Source organism: Colletes gigas, unplaced genomic scaffold (assembly GCF_013123115.1).
Source record: "Colletes gigas isolate AHSC1104 unplaced genomic scaffold, ASM1312311v1 Colletes_gigas_Sc00070, whole genome shotgun sequence".
NCBI classification, from domain to species: domain Eukaryota; kingdom Metazoa; phylum Arthropoda; class Insecta; order Hymenoptera; family Colletidae; genus Colletes; species Colletes gigas.
In genome coordinates this window covers 260,819-279,130 of record NW_025106699.1, presented here as the reverse complement: position 1 = coordinate 279,130, position 18,312 = coordinate 260,819, and the positions used below count along the sequence as shown (strand labels likewise).

At 30.9% G+C, this 18,312-nt stretch overlaps 1 protein-coding gene across 9 annotated transcripts; it reads left to right on the top strand.

The window, feature by feature from the left end:
• The first annotated feature begins 200 nt into the window (after positions 1–200).
• LOC122403692 (protein FAM114A2) lies at positions 201–16,415 on the top strand. Of its 9 annotated transcripts, none has more exons than XM_043407371.1 (6): positions 201–325; positions 8,255–8,465; positions 8,568–9,630; positions 11,700–12,289; positions 15,377–15,694; positions 15,772–16,415. In XM_043407371.1, exons 3-6 carry the CDS (start codon positions 8,586–8,588, stop codon positions 15,844–15,846), a joined length of 2,028 nt encoding a protein of 675 aa, XP_043263306.1. In that variant the 5' UTR covers positions 201–325; positions 8,255–8,465; positions 8,568–8,585; the 3' UTR covers positions 15,847–16,415. The 9 variants fall into 9 exon arrangements, with proteins under 9 accessions (XP_043263306.1, XP_043263305.1, XP_043263301.1 ...); XM_043407370.1 differs by having other exon boundaries at positions 8,559–9,630; XM_043407366.1 differs by having other exon boundaries at positions 8,556–9,630.
• The last annotated feature ends 1,897 nt before the right edge of the window (positions 16,416–18,312 follow it).

Sequence of the window (18,312 nt, the reverse complement as noted above, 5' to 3'; positions counted from 1 at the left end):
TGAACGTAATCCCCTCTCGACTTCCCATACTCCCCTTCTTACTCTATCTTTCTCTAGAACTGCCCCCCTTCCATTGGCTTATAGCTTTCGTGTCTCTGACCGCTGTGCACGAAGGGCGACGAGAACAAACGAACGCGATGCTCTTTTCATAGTTTCGCATATTTTCCGTTATGTTGCACTGACGGCACCACCGTACGACTTCTAAACGCAGGTGCACTCCTGACCGTTGATTGTCGAACATCCGGGACGTACGGATAAACTGATGGTAATCCGTCGGTGCCTCTGCCAGAATGTCTCATAATTCTCTATGGTATGAGTACATACAGTAAGTCGAAAAGTTATTGCCACAGGTATACATTTTAAAAAGAAATCATTTCTTCAATTCTTTTCTAACAGTATTTTTAATACTTTTTCTATCACAACATATGCTTTACATTATTGGCTAACGAAATAGTACAACTGGATAACAGTATTTATTGTAAACAAACGAAAATAATATAAGTTTCCACCGATCTTGCAGAATTAGTTGCACAGTCTGTTTTTTGTGATGACAGGGAAATACAGTGTTGTATATGTATACGTATTGATATACAGTCAATGACGAATGTCTTCGTACACCCCCCCGAAAATAGTAATTTTAAAGAAAATACGTAACAATTTCGTATAATATTATATTAATTTATTGTTATATATGATATCATTGATTAAACTACACGAAAATTTATTGTTTTTTTTAAGTATATTTTATACAATGAGGACAAAATTGTACACTAAAATACAAAGGTAGTAAATTTAATAAATTTTTTAAACATAATACTTGGGCTTCCACGATAATGTTTTGTTTACGATGTCATGACATTGTGATTCGGTCGAAAGATGTCTAATAATCGTTTAGCGACAATGAGTGCTTTTAGGAGAGAAATAAGCGTTGAAATGCGGGAATTAGTTGTTAAATTGTATAAGGAGAAGAAATCTCTACATGAAATTGCTAACATCGAGGGCAGAAAACATTCTGCTATTCGGTACGTAATAAAAAAATTCAAAATAACTGGTAAATATGAAAATAAAACATGCAGTGGTCGTCCTAAAATCCTGAGTAATAGAGATGTTCGATCTGTATCGCAAACTGTTCGCCTAGATTCAAAAGTAAATGCCCCGATAATGTTTTGTTTACGATGTCATGACATTGTGATTCGGTCGAAAGATGTCTAATAATCATTTAGCGACAATGAGTGCTGTTAGGAGAGAAATAAGCGTTGAAACGCGGGAATTAGTTGTTAAATTGTATAAGGAGAAGAAATCTCTACGTGAAATTGCTAACATCGAGGGCAGAAAACATTCTACTATTCAGTACGTAATAAAAAAATTCAAAATAACTGGTAAATATGAAAATAAAACATGCAGTGGTCGTCCTAAAATCCTGAGTAACAGAGATGTTCGATCTGTATCGCAAACTGTTTGCCTAGATCCAAAAGTAAATGCCCCGATAATGTTTTGTTTACGATGTCATGACATTGTGATTCGGTCGAAAGATGTCTAATAATCGTTTAGCGACAATGAGTGCTTTTAGGAGAGAAATAAGCGTTAAAATGCGGGAATTAGTTGTTAAATTGTATAAGGAGAAGAAATCTCTACGTGAAATTGCTAACATCGAGGGCAGAAAACATTCTACTATTCGGTACGTAATAAAAAAATTCAAAATAACTGGTAAATATGAAAATAAAACATGCAGTGGTCGTCCTAAAATCCTGAGTAATAGAGATGTTCGATCTGTATCGCAAACTGTTCGCCTAGATCCAAAAGTAAGTGCTTCAAAAATAGCCGCAGAAGTAGAAAATATTCGAAGAATTTTAAGAAAATCTGGATATCGTAGTCATGTGACACGAAGGAAATCTTTAGTCAGTGACATTAACCGTTCTAAGAGAACTCGTTCGAAGAGAACTCGCAAAAAAACATTAAAACAAGAATATACAATTTTGGCAAAGGGTATTATTCAATGGCGTAACTAAGTATAATATTTTCGGAGCAGATGGAAGAGGCAAAATGTGGAAGAAAAGTGGTACAGCATTTGTAATCGAACGATCATTTTAGGGGAGTGTACAAAGACTTTCGTGATTGACTGTAGTATGCGATTTACTACTGGAACAATTGTTTATAATATTTACTTTTTGTATTTATCATTATTAAGATTGCCTTACTCGTCTATATACAAAAACAAAACAAAATTTTATAACGGAAGAAATATATGACTAATAAGAATAAGTATCTATTGGCACATTTAAATAACATTGTGTTAAATTACAGTTCAATGTTTTATTGTACATTATTTTTGTGTCGTAGCTTCTTTTAATTTATTTGGCATTGAATGGATAAATTTCTTTGTAAATTCATTGTTGATTCTTCTAAAATTATTTCTTTTCATTTCAATTTTTTAGAAATACAATATCTTTAAATATTTTGTATCAATTGCTTCAAGAAAGTATTTTCGAAGTATGTGTTATTATAAACCATCAACGAACTGTATATGCCATATGTACAGATGCATTATATTATTGAAAGTAATAGTTTGATGGTAAATTTAATTTTTTTCTATTTTTTTAATTCCTTAATCAATACTAGTTTTCCATACCCGGGTGTCGACATATAGCATTATGTTGGACTATGGCTTAAAAGTATTTTAAATATTCTGCATTGCGGTTCCTCCATACTAATATTCGATCATCTGTCTTGGGAATATTATATTTATTATCGTTAGAGAATAAAATTTAGTTCCAAAAGTCGGTTTAAATTTAGTTCCGTCTGTGCCTCTACCAGAATGTCTCATAATTATCTATGGTATGAGTACATACAGTAAGTCGAAAAGTTATTGCCACAGGTATACATTTTAAAAAGAAATCATTTCTTCAATTCTTTTCTAACAGTATTTTTAATACTTTTTCTATCACAACATATGCTTTACATTATTGGCTAACGAAATAGTACAACTGGATAACAGTATTTATTGTAAACAAACGAAAATAATATAAGTTTCCACCGATCTTGCAGAATTAGTTGCACAGTCTGTTTTTTGTGATGACAGGGAAATACAGTGTTGTATATGTATACGTATTGATATACAGTCAATGACGAATGTCTTCGTACACCCCCCCCCGAAAATAGTAATTTTAAAGAAAATACGTAACAATTTCGTATAATATTATATTAATTTATTGTTATATATGATATCATTGATTAAACTACACGAAAATTTATTGTTTTTTTTAAGTATATTTTATACAATGAGGACAAAATTGTACACTAAAATACAAAGGTAGTAAATTTAATAAATTTTTGAATCATAATACTTGGGCTTCCCCGATAATGTTTTGTTTACGATGTCATGACATTGTGATTCGGTCGAAAGATGTCTAATAATCATTTAGCGACAATGAGTGCTTTTAAGAGAGAAATAAGCGTTGAAATGCGGGAATTAGTTGTTAAATTGTATAAGGAGAAGAAATCTCTACGTGAAATTGCTAACATCGAGGGCAGAAAACATTCTACTATTCAGTACGTAATAAAAAAATTCAAAATAACTGGTAAATATGAAAATAAAACATGCAGTGGTCGTCCTAAAATCCTGAGTAATAGAGATGTTCGATCTGTATCGCAAACTGTTTGCCTAGATCCAAAAGTAAATGCCCCGATAATGTTTTGTTTACGATGTCATGACATTGTGATTCGGTCGAAAGATGTCTAATAATCGTTTAGCGTCAATGAGTGCTTTTAGGAGAGAAATAAGCGTTGAAACGCGGGAATTAGTTGTTAAATTGTATAAGGAGAAGAAATGTCTACGTGAAATTGCTAACATCGAGGGCAGAAAACATTCTACTATTCAGTACGTAATAAAAAAATTCAAAATAACTGGTAAATATGAAAATAAAACATGCAGTGGTCGTCCTAAAATCCTGAGTAACAGAGATGTTCGATCTGTATCGCAAACTGTTTGCCTAGATCCAAAAGTAAATGCCCCGATAATGTTTTGTTTACGATGTCATGACATTGTGATTCGGTCGAAAGATGTCTAATAATCGTTTAGCGACAATGAGTGCTTTTAGGAGAGAAATAAGCGTTGAAATGCGGGAATTAGTTGTTAAATTGTATAAGGAGAAGAAATCTCTACGTGAAATTGCTAACATCGAGGGCAGAAAACATTCTACTATTCAGTACGTAATAAAAAAATTCAAAATAACTGGTAAATATGAAAATAAAACATGCAGTGGTCGTCCTAAAATCCTGAGTAATAGAGATGTTCGATCTGTATCGCAAACTGTTCGCCTAGATCCAAAAGTAAGTGCTTCAAAAATAGCCGCAGAAGTAGAAAATATTCGAAGAATTTTAAGAAAATCTGGATATCGTAGTCATGTGACACGAAGGAAATCTTTAGTCAGTGACATTAACCGTTCTAAGAGAACTCGTTCGAAGAGAACTCGCAAAAAAACATTAAAACAAGAATATACAATTTTGGCAAAGGGTATTATTCAATGGCGTAACTAAGTATAATATTTTCGGAGCAGATGGAAGAGGCAAAATGTGGAAGAAAAGCGGTACAGCATTTGTAATCGAACGATCATTTTAGGGGAGTGTACAAAGACTTTCGTGATTGACTGTAGTATGCGATTTACTACTGGAACAATTGTTTATAATATTTACTTTTTGTATTTATCATTATTAAGATTGTCTTACTCGTCTATATACAAAAACAAAACAAAATTTTATAACGGAAGAAATATATGACTAATAAGAATAAGTATCTATTGGCACATTTAAATAACATTGTGTTAAATTACAGTTCAATGTTTTATTGTACATTATTTTTGTGTCGTAGCTTCTTTTAATTTATTTGGCATTGAATGGATAAATTTCTTTGTAAATTCATTGTTGATTCTTCTAAAATTATTTCTTTTCATTTCAATTTTTTAGAAATACAATATCTTTAAATATTTTGTATCAATTGCTTCGAGAAAGTATTTTCGAAGTATGTGTTATTATAAACCATCAACGAACTGTATATGCCATATGTACAGATGCATTATATTATTGAAAGTAATAGTTTGATGGTAAATTTAATTTTTTTCTATTTTTTTAATTCCTTAATCAATACTAGTTTTCCATACCCGGGTGTCGACATATAGCATTATGTTGGACTATGGCTTAAAAGTATTTTAAATATTCTGCATTGCGGTTCCTCCATACTAATATTCGATCATCTGTCTTGGGAATATTATATTTATTATCGTTAGAGAATAAAATTTAGTTCCAAAAGTCGGTTTAAATTTAGTTCCGTCTGTGCCTCTACCAGAATGTCTCATAATTATCTATGGTATGAGTACATACAGTAAGTCGAAAAGTTATTGCCACAGGTATACATTTTAAAAAGAAATCATTTCTTCAATTCTTTTCTAACAGTATTTTTAATACTTTTTCTATCACAACATATGCTTTACATTATTGGCTAACGAAATAGTACAACTGGATAACAGTATTTATTGTAAACAAACGAAAATAATATAAGTTTCCACCGATCTTGCAGAATTAGTTGCACAGTCTGTTTTTTGTGATGACAGGGAAATACAGTGTTGTATATGTATACGTATTGATATACAGTCAATGACGAATGTCTTCGTACACCCCCCCCCGAAAATAGTAATTTTAAAGAAAATACGTAACAATTTCGTATAATATTATATTAATTTATTGTTATATATGATATCATTGATTAAACTACACGAAAATTTATTGTTTTTTTTAAGTATATTTTATACAATGAGGACAAAATTGTACACTAAAATACAAAGGTAGTAAATTTAATAAATTTTTTAAACATAATACTTGGGCTTCCCCGATAATGTTTTGTTTACGATGTCATGACATTGTGATTCGGTCGAAAGATGTCTAATAATCGTTTAGCGACAATGAGTGCTTTTAGGAGAGAAATAAGCGTTGAAATGCGGGAATTAGTTGTTAAATTGTATAAGGAGAAGAAATCTCTACGTGAAATTGCTAACATCGAGGGCAGAAAACATTCTACTATTCAGTACGTAATAAAAAAATTCAAAATAACTGGTAAATATGAAAATAAAACATGCAGTGGTCGTCCTAAAATCCTGAGTAATAGAGATGTTCGATCTGTATCGCAAACTGTTCGCCTAGATCCAAAAGTAAGTGCTTCAAAAATAGCCGCAGAAGTAGAAAATATTCGAAGAATTTTAAGAAAATCTGGATATCGTAGTCATGTGACACGAAGGAAATCTTTAGTCAGTGACATTAACCGTTCTAAGAGAACTCGTTCGAAGAGAACTCGCAAAAAAACATTAAAACAAGAATATACAATTTTGGCAAAGGGTATTATTCAATGGCGTAACTAAGTATAATATTTTCGGAGCAGATGGAAGAGGCAAAATGTGGAAGAAAAGCGGTACAGCATTTGTAATCGAACGATCATTTTAGGGGAGTGTACAAAGACTTTCGTGATTGACTGTAGTATGCGATTTACTACTGGAACAATTGTTTATAATATTTACTTTTTGTATTTATCATTATTAAGATTGCCTTACTCGTCTATATACAAAAACAAAACAAAATTTTATAACGGAAGAAATATATGACTAATAAGAATATGTTTTAAAATTATCTTATAGATGGACAAAAGTATGTATTGGCACATTTAAATAACATTGTGTTAAATTACAGTTCAATGTTTTATAGTACATTATTTTTGTGTCATTCTTTTAATTTATTTGGCATTGAATGGATAAATTTCTTTGTAAATTCATTGTTGATTCTTCTAAAATTATTTCTTTTCATTTCAATTTTTTAGAAATACAATATCTTTAAATATTTTTTATCTATTGCTTCGAGAAAGTATTTTCGAAGTATGTGTTATTATAAACCATCAACGAACTGTATATGCCATATGTACAGATGCATTATATGTCGACATATACCGTTATGTTGGACCACGGCTTAAAATTATTTTAAATATTCTGCATTGCGGTTCCTCCATACTAATATTCGATCGTCTGTCTTGGGAATATTATATTTATTATCGTTAGAGAATAAAATTTAGTTCCAAAAGTCGAGCAATACCATTCACATAATAGAACATTCAAATAATAAAGTGTTCATATAAGGAATGTTCCACTGTACTTAGAAAACATTCTTATAACAGTAAAAATCACTTGTGAGTGCTGTTCATAAGAAAAGCGATTAGAGTTTGTCAAGAAATACATATTGAAACCTGTCGACTTTTGGTATAATGTAATTTTTTATAATAAAAGTAAATATAATGCTCGGGGATTAAATTATTGTACTCGAGTCAAGAAATCTGCAATTAAGTATCAAATATGGAGGCCATAACGTAATGTGAAGATGCCTTAGTTATGACAACGTAGAAAATTTCCATGTCGTCGAACAAAATCTAAATAAAACTACATATTTTTAAAAATAATTTAGATCAAGGTGCTTCAAAAATTGATATTTCAAACAAATTCTTGCACTATAAAGATAATGATCCCAACCATAAAATGTACATTGTAAAAGAATGGTTGTTAAACGATTGTTCAGGAGGATCCGAACTTTATCAAGACAATTTGGGATTTTGGGACACAAATACAAAAACGTTATATATTGAATAAAACTGTTTTGAAAACTAAACTGAAATCAGAATGGAATAGATATGAAATTATATTAAAAAAATAATTGATTTGACGAAAAGAAGATTAACAGAGATAACTAAGTAAAAAGGCTATTTTGCCAAGACCTAAAAAATGCACGGATAACAAATTATTAATTTTGGTTGTCTGCGATAAATATTGTTACTTTTTTGTATTATATAGTTAGCTGAAAGTGCAGAGCATATATTTTAGAAAAAAAAGTATTGAAAGTACTTTGTAAATATGTGCTTGTGCCAATAATTTTATAACCTACTAGATTATTTCTTCTTTTACTTTATTATTAGTTTCATTGATACTCGACTTTTATGCCCTTTAAAAATTACATTTATCTCGTAATTCTGATCGATCAAGATTTAATTTTGATTTTGTATGCAGTTATTTTCACTAACGCTAGCTTATAAACTACAAAATACAAGTATTTTCATTTATAGTAAAGGAATTTGATTGATTTAATTGATAACAAAGAAATGCATAACAAAATTTATTTAAAACAATTTTTATTTTTGATACAAATGAACGCTTCATGATTTCTGTTTCAGTGTGCTTTAAGAATGACAACGATATAATCAATTATTGAAATTGAATGAAGACTTTTGGCCGTAAATTGTTCTTTTTGCATGTGCAATAATTTCTGGAATATCATGAAGTTTATATGAAATTTACTAAGTGTCTAAACCGTCTGTTTGGAAAGACGTGTGCTGAACCTGTGCATTTCATTGCGAGCGCATATGTGACATAGCTATATAATACGTAAGCAGTAGTGTTCTCTACATATTGTACAATTAACAAATTAATGGTGGGTTTAGATGTTTCTGTTCCCACTGCTATTTTCTAATTAAGAAGGAATATCAGCATTGTAGAGGTACTACCATGGCTACGTCTGAGAGCGATGATTTTGAAAGTGCAGACGAGGAGATGAACCATGATAGCTGTGGAAAAAGAAGTATTCAAACGCAACAGTGGTATTCACCAACAGCGATAGATTCGGAATCTGACGATGATGCGGAATACTTACCTCAAACGTATATGAACACAATTTATAGCAAACAGGCACAAAAATGCATAGGTATGGTATTAGATAAAAAGAAATATTATAAAGACATACCGAAGAAGAATATAGATATCGCTATTAAAGGTACATGTAAATATGACAAAGATGAACAATTAACAACCGATATCGAGAAGACTTCCGAAAGTACCAACAATATGGATACATTTTCCAATTTACAAGAATTGAACTGTTCGCAAACAGATACAAGTGTCGTAACTTCGAAACTGAACGAAAACGATGAAGAAATTAATTTCGGTAACAATAAAATGGATACGTCGTCGGTAAAAAATATTGATACGGAAATTCCTCTTACGATAACCACGTGTTCGTCTAACGAGACAGAGACAGTTGACAATCAACAAGCGTTAAGCACAGAGATATTAAGGACTGAAATTACACAGAGTAATGACCTAGTGACTGATACGTGTACTATAATAAGAAATGTTAATCAAGATGATATATCGACTAGAGTTTTATGTAAAGAAGCATCGATAGCAGACGAGTTGTCTGAATTAGAAATGCCGGAAGAAATGAAATCTGATAAGAAGTTTAAAGAAGTGTTTAAACCCGAAGGATGGGAAGGGCTTGGCAACGAAATAGAATTACCAGAGGAATTAACCGAAGAAAAATTACAACCAATATTAAAAAGACTGTCATTGGTAGGACAAGAAACACAGAATTCTTCCAAAGGATGGGGTTGGGGTAACTGGGATGTAAATTCTTTAATCAATACAGCCAGTGCAGGAGTTTCTACGTTGACCAGTCATGTATCGCATGGACTTACGCTTTTAGAAGAATCAATTGCTATACCCAAGGATTCAACTTTCACTAACACAGAGGGTCTAGAAGATCCTGTAATCAATGGTATCGTATTGTTTTACAAATGCCTCCTTGTTCAATCTTGACTAACGTTTCATCAAATGGTGTTTATAATTTTAAATAAACTAAACAACTTTATATACAGGCTGTCCCAGCTTTTAATGGTTAAATTTTAGTAATATATAGGGTGTTCGGCCCTGGCAAAAATTTTAATGGGAGATTTTAGAGTTTTCGTTAAAAAGTTATTAACGTTTAAAGTTCCGTACTGATTTTTTTTCTCGAAAGTGGGTGGAATTTCGGGGGTAGGTCTATTCATCGAAAATACTTGTAATTGATCCCTGTAACTAAATATAATTTTTTAAGTGTAATTTGAAATTTTTTAATTTCGTCTAAAAATTTCAGTATCTACTCGAATTTTTTTCTCGAAAGTGGGTGGAATTTCGGGGGTAGGTCTATTCACCGAAGATGCTTGTAATTGATCCCTGAAACTAAATATAATTTTTTAAGTGTAATTTGAAATTTTTTAATTTCGTCTAAAAATTTCAGTATCTACTCGAATTTTTTTCTCGAAAGTGGGTAGAATTTCAGGGGTAGGTCTATTCATCGAAAATACTTGTAATTGATCCCTGTAACTAAATATAATTTTTTAAGTGTAATTTGAAATTTTTTAATTTCGTCTAAAAATTTCAGTATCTACTCGAATTTTTTTCTCGAAAGTGGGTGGAATTTCGGGGGTAGGCCTATTCACCGAAAATGCTTGTAATTGAACCCCGCAACCAAACATAATTTTTTCAGAATGATTTGAAATTTTTTAATATAATTTTTTAATAACTTTTTAATGAAACCTCGGTCAAGAAATTGACATTCTTGATTTTCGTCTTATTTTGGCCGAACACCCTGTATTTTATGGGTATAAATGATAAAAACTGTTATATAGGGTGTTTCTCCTGGGTTAAATGCTCAAACTTGATATAAGAATATAGAGAATATTGAAATAAGAATTGTAAAACGAACAAATTTTTCTTCCGTAAGTATGCTCACAGACGCTTCCTTCATCAAATATTTACTTCTAAAGTTATTAAGACTTAGGAATAGATAACATTGAAATGTTTCTGTTTCGAAGATGGGAAGATTCTAATATGTTGCATCTTAATATTTGCGCCCCAAACTGGAGGTAGTTTGAACAAAATATATAATAACCAGATAAATCCTGATTAATTCTATATTCTTATAACTTCAGAAGTAAATATCTTTTGAAGACAGTGTTTGCGAGCATATTTCCAGAGGAATAATTTATTTGCTTTATAATTCTACATTCGTCTCTAAAATTTGAACATTTAACCCGGGAACACTCTGTATAAGCACAGTTCCTTGAATATTTTATTAGAAAATTATGACAAAAATAAGAAATACAATGGAAATGGACTTGCGATTACTGCGAAACAATGTAGGTATATTTCAACGATATTTACATGCAGTCTATTAATGAAAGTTGCGTTTACTATGCGAGATCTTCGAAGGTAGCATGATTCTTTTAGCACCGCCAAAAATAATTAATCTCTGTTTTAAAATGTTCACTGTGTTTGACAATACTGAATTAATAGCGATCGAGAACCGTATTTATTACTCAATTTTATTTTTATTTGGATTTCATTTGGTTGAGTTTACGTATTGATTCACAAATGCGAATTTATTCTTGTTTAGTACATTTGTTCCCTCAAAGTTCTCCATAGACAAAAGTTCCCACAGCAGGTTTGATAGTCCCATTGCGGAAGCCATAAACGAGACATATAATGTAAATAATTGATAAAAACTATCTATTAAGTGTTCGACAAACTTAGCTAGTAAATGTAGCTCGCATAAACAGACTAAATGTGAATACCGCTGTATTATATTCTTTTTGCATTCCATATTTCTGTTATAATCTTTTAATAAAGCTTTAAACAGCCTTAAGTCTATGTTCATATAACAAGTTTTTCTTATTTAGTCCCATAAATAGAATATATTAACAAAGTTTGGGACACTATATAATCGTATGTAATAAAATATAACATATATTTTAAAAGGCTTTTTAGTAATTATTAAATTTGTATTATAATTAATTTGATTTGCAGATGATAATACGGATCAGTCTGAGGAACTTTCTTCTTTCGGATTTGGAAACCTTATATCAGGCGTATCTTCCATAACAAAATTGGTCGAATCAACTGGTAGCAAAGTTATGACCGGTGGATTAGATACGTTAGAAGCCATTGGTAAGAAAACAATGGAAGTTTTACAAGAAGGCGATCCAGGTTTAAAAAAGAAAAGGGCCTTTTTCATGAACGAAGCAGATAAACCAATTCTATCGCAAGTTCTTCGAGAAGCTAAAGATAAAGCAGAGACCATTGAAAAAACGATCGAAGAAAAGCAAAACATGAGAAAAATACACTTCGAAAGCCTTTTCGATGATTATCAAGGTCTCGTTCACTTGGAAGCATTGGAAATGTTATCGAAACAAAGTAATATTAAAATACAACAGTATTTGAACAGTTTAAATATGACTGAATTAAATTCTGTTCAAGAAACATTAGCAGAAGTTAAAGAACTATGCGAATTAGATGACAGCGATGAAAAAGAGGATGGAGTGGACGATTTGAAATTAAGACTACAAGAAGCTTGTAATGATCTTGGAATTAATATTACATACGAAAAGTTGTATAATGTAAGTAATTCACGTATTGTTGACAAGCAATACAAGTTTTAGATTCATTCGTAAACTAGTTTTTACTAGTCTAGATGTCTGTATAAAAAATCCATTTATGAAAACGTAAGCGGACGTTACGTTTACGAACAAATTAAAAATTATTATTCGTTATTGGTTGATACAATCTGCCCAACTTTAATTATTGATACGCTAGTGGACATATAAACAGTATCTGGCCCTAATTCGTGGTATAACAGTAAAAGCAATGCCTCGTGCAAAATACATCGTAAAGAGTATAGCAGAATAAGGTGGCCAAGTGTGCTCTTGAACCAAATTTGACATAGGGTGATCGATAGAGCATCAGAATCAAATGTTCTGTGCCAAGTTTCAACCCTCTATCTTGTTCGGAAGGGTAGTTATAGGGAAAATCCGGATTAGTGAATTTGTGGACTATTTCCCCTATTTAATGGAGTACGAAAATTATGAAAAAAATCTGCTGCATTGTGATTATTAAGATACGTGTTTGAGAATTTTTTCCAATTTTTCGATTCCAAATCCTAGGTGTAAAAAATTAAAAATGCAAAAAAACGCAGAAAAAATTCGTTTTTGATTTTTAGTAATTTTGTTTGACATCCCATGGAAAAGTTGTTTAATACTTTTTTGTAGGTACCCATGGGCTCTGCTTCAAAAAAAAGATTCATTAAAATATATTCATTATTGTAGGACTTATGGCTGTTCGAAAATTGGACCATTTTTATGAGGGTTTTCCCACTTTACGGGGTTACAGAACAACTTTTTGAATATTTTTGCAATCTCGACATATTCTTCGCCAAAATACGCGTTGTTTGCATTTTGAAAAATTAAAATCGTCCGATCCGTTCAGGAGTTATGATATTTTAAAGATTCACATGAAAAGTTAAAGTCGAATAAGGGGGTCAAATGTGCCCTTCAACCAAATTTGACATACGATGGATCCATCGATAGATAGAAGGTTTCGTTAGCTACCACTGTTCGATGAATGTACTATCCACTGACCTTGCAAAGATACCAGTACGTACATGTATTGGAGGTGCTATTAAATACCTTTCCCCAACTCTACTGAGACATTTCACTCGAAATTGAACATGTTTTGGTACACAATTTCAGATGTTGTGCAAACTGAAATATTTTCAGAAATGTAATGTGTAACGGGTATTTAAACTGGGGCGATAAATCCTCTTTCTTCTTTAGCTACTGACTCTTTCTATATTCTTAGCGTCGACAAACTACAATAAAATTCGAAAAACGATTCTCCTATTCCATAAGTGTTCCTGACATTTATCGAGTTTTCACTGTATCTAGAAAAAGTGGTTAATCTATCCAAAACCATGCATATCTTTAAAACTCATGAAAAACTGTAGGATATAAAATGGGACGATCTCATCCATCATTCGTATTCACCCGATATTGTACCTTTGAATTATTATTTCTTTTGATCTCCATAGAATTCACTTGATGATAAAAACTTTGATTTCCCGGATGCCTAAAAAATACATACCCAATACTTATTACCAAAAAAAGAAAGTTGCGAAAGAATAGAATATGAAGTTCCCCTTGAGATGACAAAAGATTGTGGAACAAAGTGGTTGATATGTCGTTTAATGAAGTTTCATACATTTAATAAAAAAAATGATTACTATTTCTTACAGAAAATTCAGATGTTACTTTTTGGCTAACCCGATATATCGGTGTTGATAAGTTTGCATAAATTTTAATTATTTTCTGTAGGATCTTAATGTTAACATATGTGAAAATAAGTTACAAATTCTTGCTTATGGACATGGTGTCAGAGGTCTTAATAATTATGGGTTCTCTCTTCATTTACACTCATCTATTAACACAGAGGTAATGTTTCTTGATTCAACGTAATTCCATTAATATTAATCCTTAACTGGCGAGGGTAAACATCTGAACCTATCGCAAAGAAAGTTTTGCATTTAAAAAAGATAATGCTTTGTATATGATGAGACGGAAAGGAAATAATTTATTGTGACTGTCGCTGAATTCAACCATTAAATCAGAAATTTATTGTCAACGATTGCAACGAATGAACGAATGCTTAATGAGAAATCATCTGTATTTCATAGATAGAAACGGAGTTATGTTCCATCAAGACAGTGTTCAAAGGCATGCGTGCCTTTACGACTCAAAGAAAATGAAGAATTTAAGGTGGAAAATTATGGAACATTTTCCATACTCCTCAATTTACCATCGTCAGATAATCACCTCTTCGAGTCATTACTAACAAAGGATATAGCCGAATAAGGGGGTCAAATGTACCCTTGAACTAAATTTGACATACGATAGAGCATCAGAAAAAACATTCTGTGCCAAATTTCAACCCTCTATCTTACTCGGAAGGGTAGTTACAGGAAAAATTCGAATTAGTGAATTTGTGGCCTATTTTCCCTATTTAATCGAGTACGAAAATTATGAAAAAAATCTGCTGCATTGTGATTATTAAGATACGTGTTTGAGAATTTTTTCCAATTTTTCGATTCCAAATTCTAGGTGCGAAAAATTAAAAATGCAAAAAAACGCAAAAAAATACCGATTTCGCATTGAAGCTTTCGAGACACTAGATTTATATAATTACTGTAAATGCATATTGTCATTGGTTATATCCCTGAATTTTTTCCGATTTTTCGATTCCAAATTCTAGGTGTGAAAAATTGAAAATGCAAAAAAACGCAAAAAAATACCGATTTCGCATTGAAGCTTTCGAGACACTAGATTTATATAATTACTGTAAATGCATATTGTCATTGGTTATATCCCTGAATTTTTTCCGATTTTTCGATTCCAAATTCTAGGTGTGAAAAATTAAAAATGCAAAAAAACGCAGAAAAATACCGATTTCGCATCGAAGTTTTCGAGACACTAGATTTATATAATTACTGTAAATGCATATTGTCATTGGTTGTGTCCCTGAATTTTTGCAGATTTTTTGGCAGGGTGTGTCGTAGTAGGAAAAATCAAAAACCGATTTTTTCTTTAACTTTTTAATGGAGACTCAGTCAAGAAATTGTATAAAGTGTATAATATCGATTTTATTACTGATTCTAGATCTCTGAAGAATTTGAAGCCTATCTCACACTGCCTGTAACGCATACTGATCGAGAGATATTTGAACATGCTATTTCTGTTTTGGCACAATTCACTGCCTTTTCTATGGAAAGATTTCATAAAACTGCAGAATTACTTTTAATCAAAGACCACAGAAGCACCGTCAACGAGGCAGATGCATTAGTCCATTTGACACATATTCTGTCCAGTCAAGTTGGAATGCTAGCCAATTCTTATTGTAGCTCTTTACACGCACTTTTGCAAGATTCAGACAAGCCAGAAATTATTAAAAGTAATATAACAACAATTTTTATGGAGGTAAGTAAATATTGCAATGTTATATCAATGAAATACACAAGATCTATACAAAATTAATTCTCTCATCTTTTTAACAGGCTTCAAATGCAAGTTCATACATTCAAGATGCCTTTAAACTGTTAATTCCTATTATACAAGTTGGTGCTATTTAGTTCAGTTGCAAAAAACTTAGACAATTGCAAAAAAATTAGATTTCTTCCAACGACTTCTCAATATTATTTTTTCCAGTGTTTTTTTTTTCTACAGGGACCAAATAAATGAAGTTACAAGTGCTATTCATAAAGATTTGTAAAAATGCTAGTATTTTATAAAGTTACGATCGTAACAGTGGAGAATATCAATGTAAATAGTATTAAATCATGATACGAATAATATTAGCGGACTAAAAAATTGCAACTTTTAAGTAAAAGTCATAAGTAACCGTTAATATAATGAAGTTACAAATGTCTAATATTTACTTTTGAATTGAGGATAATTAATACACAATTATGTATTAGGTAAATGTATTATATGTACAGGATGTGCTGTAAAAAGTGTCATACAAGTGTATCGATTACTTGACGTTTCCGTTCGTATTGTAGCCATTTGTGTTTGTTATACTTTTTCTTTGTTGATTGACTATTTATAAGTAATTCCAAATATTTTCTTTACAAGCACATCTTATATATATCAACTTGTTAATGTTCTGCAAATATCGTACCATAACTTTTTACAACTAATTTCAGTTTATTTAAATTAAGAAATTCTACAAATGTATTAGTAAATATAAATTCCTATAATTAAAACGTACCATTTAAGAATTGTGAAAGAATTTCTGAATTTTTTTCTACTGGTTCAAGGAGGTCTTTCAGTTTATTTGTTAATTCAGCTAATTATACCTCTTTTTAACTGTATATATTATTCAATATATCGACAGCTGAAAGATAAAAATAAATAAAAACAAAACTAAAAAATTGTAAAGAAATTGTAAAGATCGAGAAATTTTTCTTTCTCTGATAGAGTTTGTAATAACTTTAAAATCTTGAACCTCTTGCCCATTCGCGTTTTACTATAGCCGCGACTCTAGTACAAACTATGTTGAGCGAGAGGCAATAAAGCTGCGACAGTCAAATTTTACACTGGACAGACAGAAACGAACGAACACTGCATGTGACAATTATGATTGTCATAATTTAGACATAATTATCAATCTCTATGTTATATAAGAGATAATAATCTCTATCAAGATTCTTTGCTCTCTATCAAGTGCAAAATCAGACTCACGGTTTCAGTATTTCTCGTTCAGCTTGGCTAGTACTGAAGTCGGTATTTTAGATAATCGTTCATAGGACATTTTTTTAGTTATTTTAGTGTGTAAAATTACTTCAGTATAATATTTACACGAATGCCTGAAACACCTTATACAGGGTGTTCGGCTACCCCTGGGAAAAATTTTAATGGGGGATTCTAGAGGCCAAAATAAGACGAAAATCAAGAATACTAATTTGTTGGTGGAGGCTTCGTTAAAAAGTTATTAACGTTTAAAGGTGTGGCTGTAGAACGACAATTTGACCACCTTTTCGAATTTTTTTCTCGAAAATGCGCAGGATTTCGGGGGTATGTCTATTGACCAAAAATGATTATAATTAATCCCTAAAACAAAAAATAATTTTTTTAGAACGATTTGAAATTTTTTAATTTTGTCGAAAAACACATTCTCGAATTTTTTTCTAGAAAGTGGGCAGGATTTCGAGGGTATGTCTATTCACCAAAAATGATTATAATTAATCTCTAAAACTAAAAATAATTTTTTAGAACGATTTGAAATTTTTTAATTTTGTCGAAAAACACCTTCTCGAATTTTTTCCTAGAAAGTGGGCAGGATTTCGATGGTATGTCTAATGACCAAAAATGATTATAATTGACCCCTGTAGCCAAAATAATTTTTTATAATTATTTGAAATTTTTTAATTTCGTCAAAAATTTTTTAATTTCGTTCAATTTCTCATTTTTTTTCTCAAAAATGGTTAGGATTTCGGGGGTATGTCTAATGACCAAAACTGATTATAATTAATCCCTTAAACTAATAATAATTTTTTTAGAACGATTTTAAATTTTTTAATTTTGTCGAAAATTTTTTAATTTCGTCCAATTTCTCATTTTTTTTCTCAAAAATGGTTAGGATTTCGGGGGTATGTCTAATGACCAAAACTGATTATAATTAATCCCTTAAACTAATAATAATTTTTTTAGAACGATTTTGAATTTTTTAATTTTGTCGAAAATTTTTTAATTTCGTCCAATTTCTCATTTTTTTTCTCAAAAATGGTTAGGATTTCGGGGGCATGTCTAATGACCACAAATGATTATAATAGACCCCCACAAACAAATATAATTTTTTTTAAACGATTTGAAATTTTTTAATTTCGTCAAAAATTTTTTAATTTCGTTCAATTTCTCATTTTTTTTCTCAAAAATGGTTAGGATTTCGGGGGTATGTCTAATGACCAAAACTGATTATAATTAATCCCTTAAACTAATAATAATTTTTTTAGAACGATTTTAATTTGTTTAATTTCGTCGAAAATTTTTTAATTTCGTCCAATTTCCCATTTTTTTTCTCAAAAATGGTTAGGATT

What these genes read in the sequence shown, in the direction of transcription:
- LOC122403692 (XM_043407365.1), top strand. An exon ending in CATACGAAAAGTTGTATAAT is followed by an intron (nt 12,290 to 15,376) that starts GTAAGTAATTCA and finishes TACTGATTCTAG; the next exon opens with ATCTCTGAAGAATTTGAAGC. An exon ending in TAACAACAATTTTTATGGAG is followed by an intron (nt 15,695 to 15,771) that starts GTAAGTAAATAT and finishes TCTTTTTAACAG; the next exon opens with GCTTCAAATGCAAGTTCATA.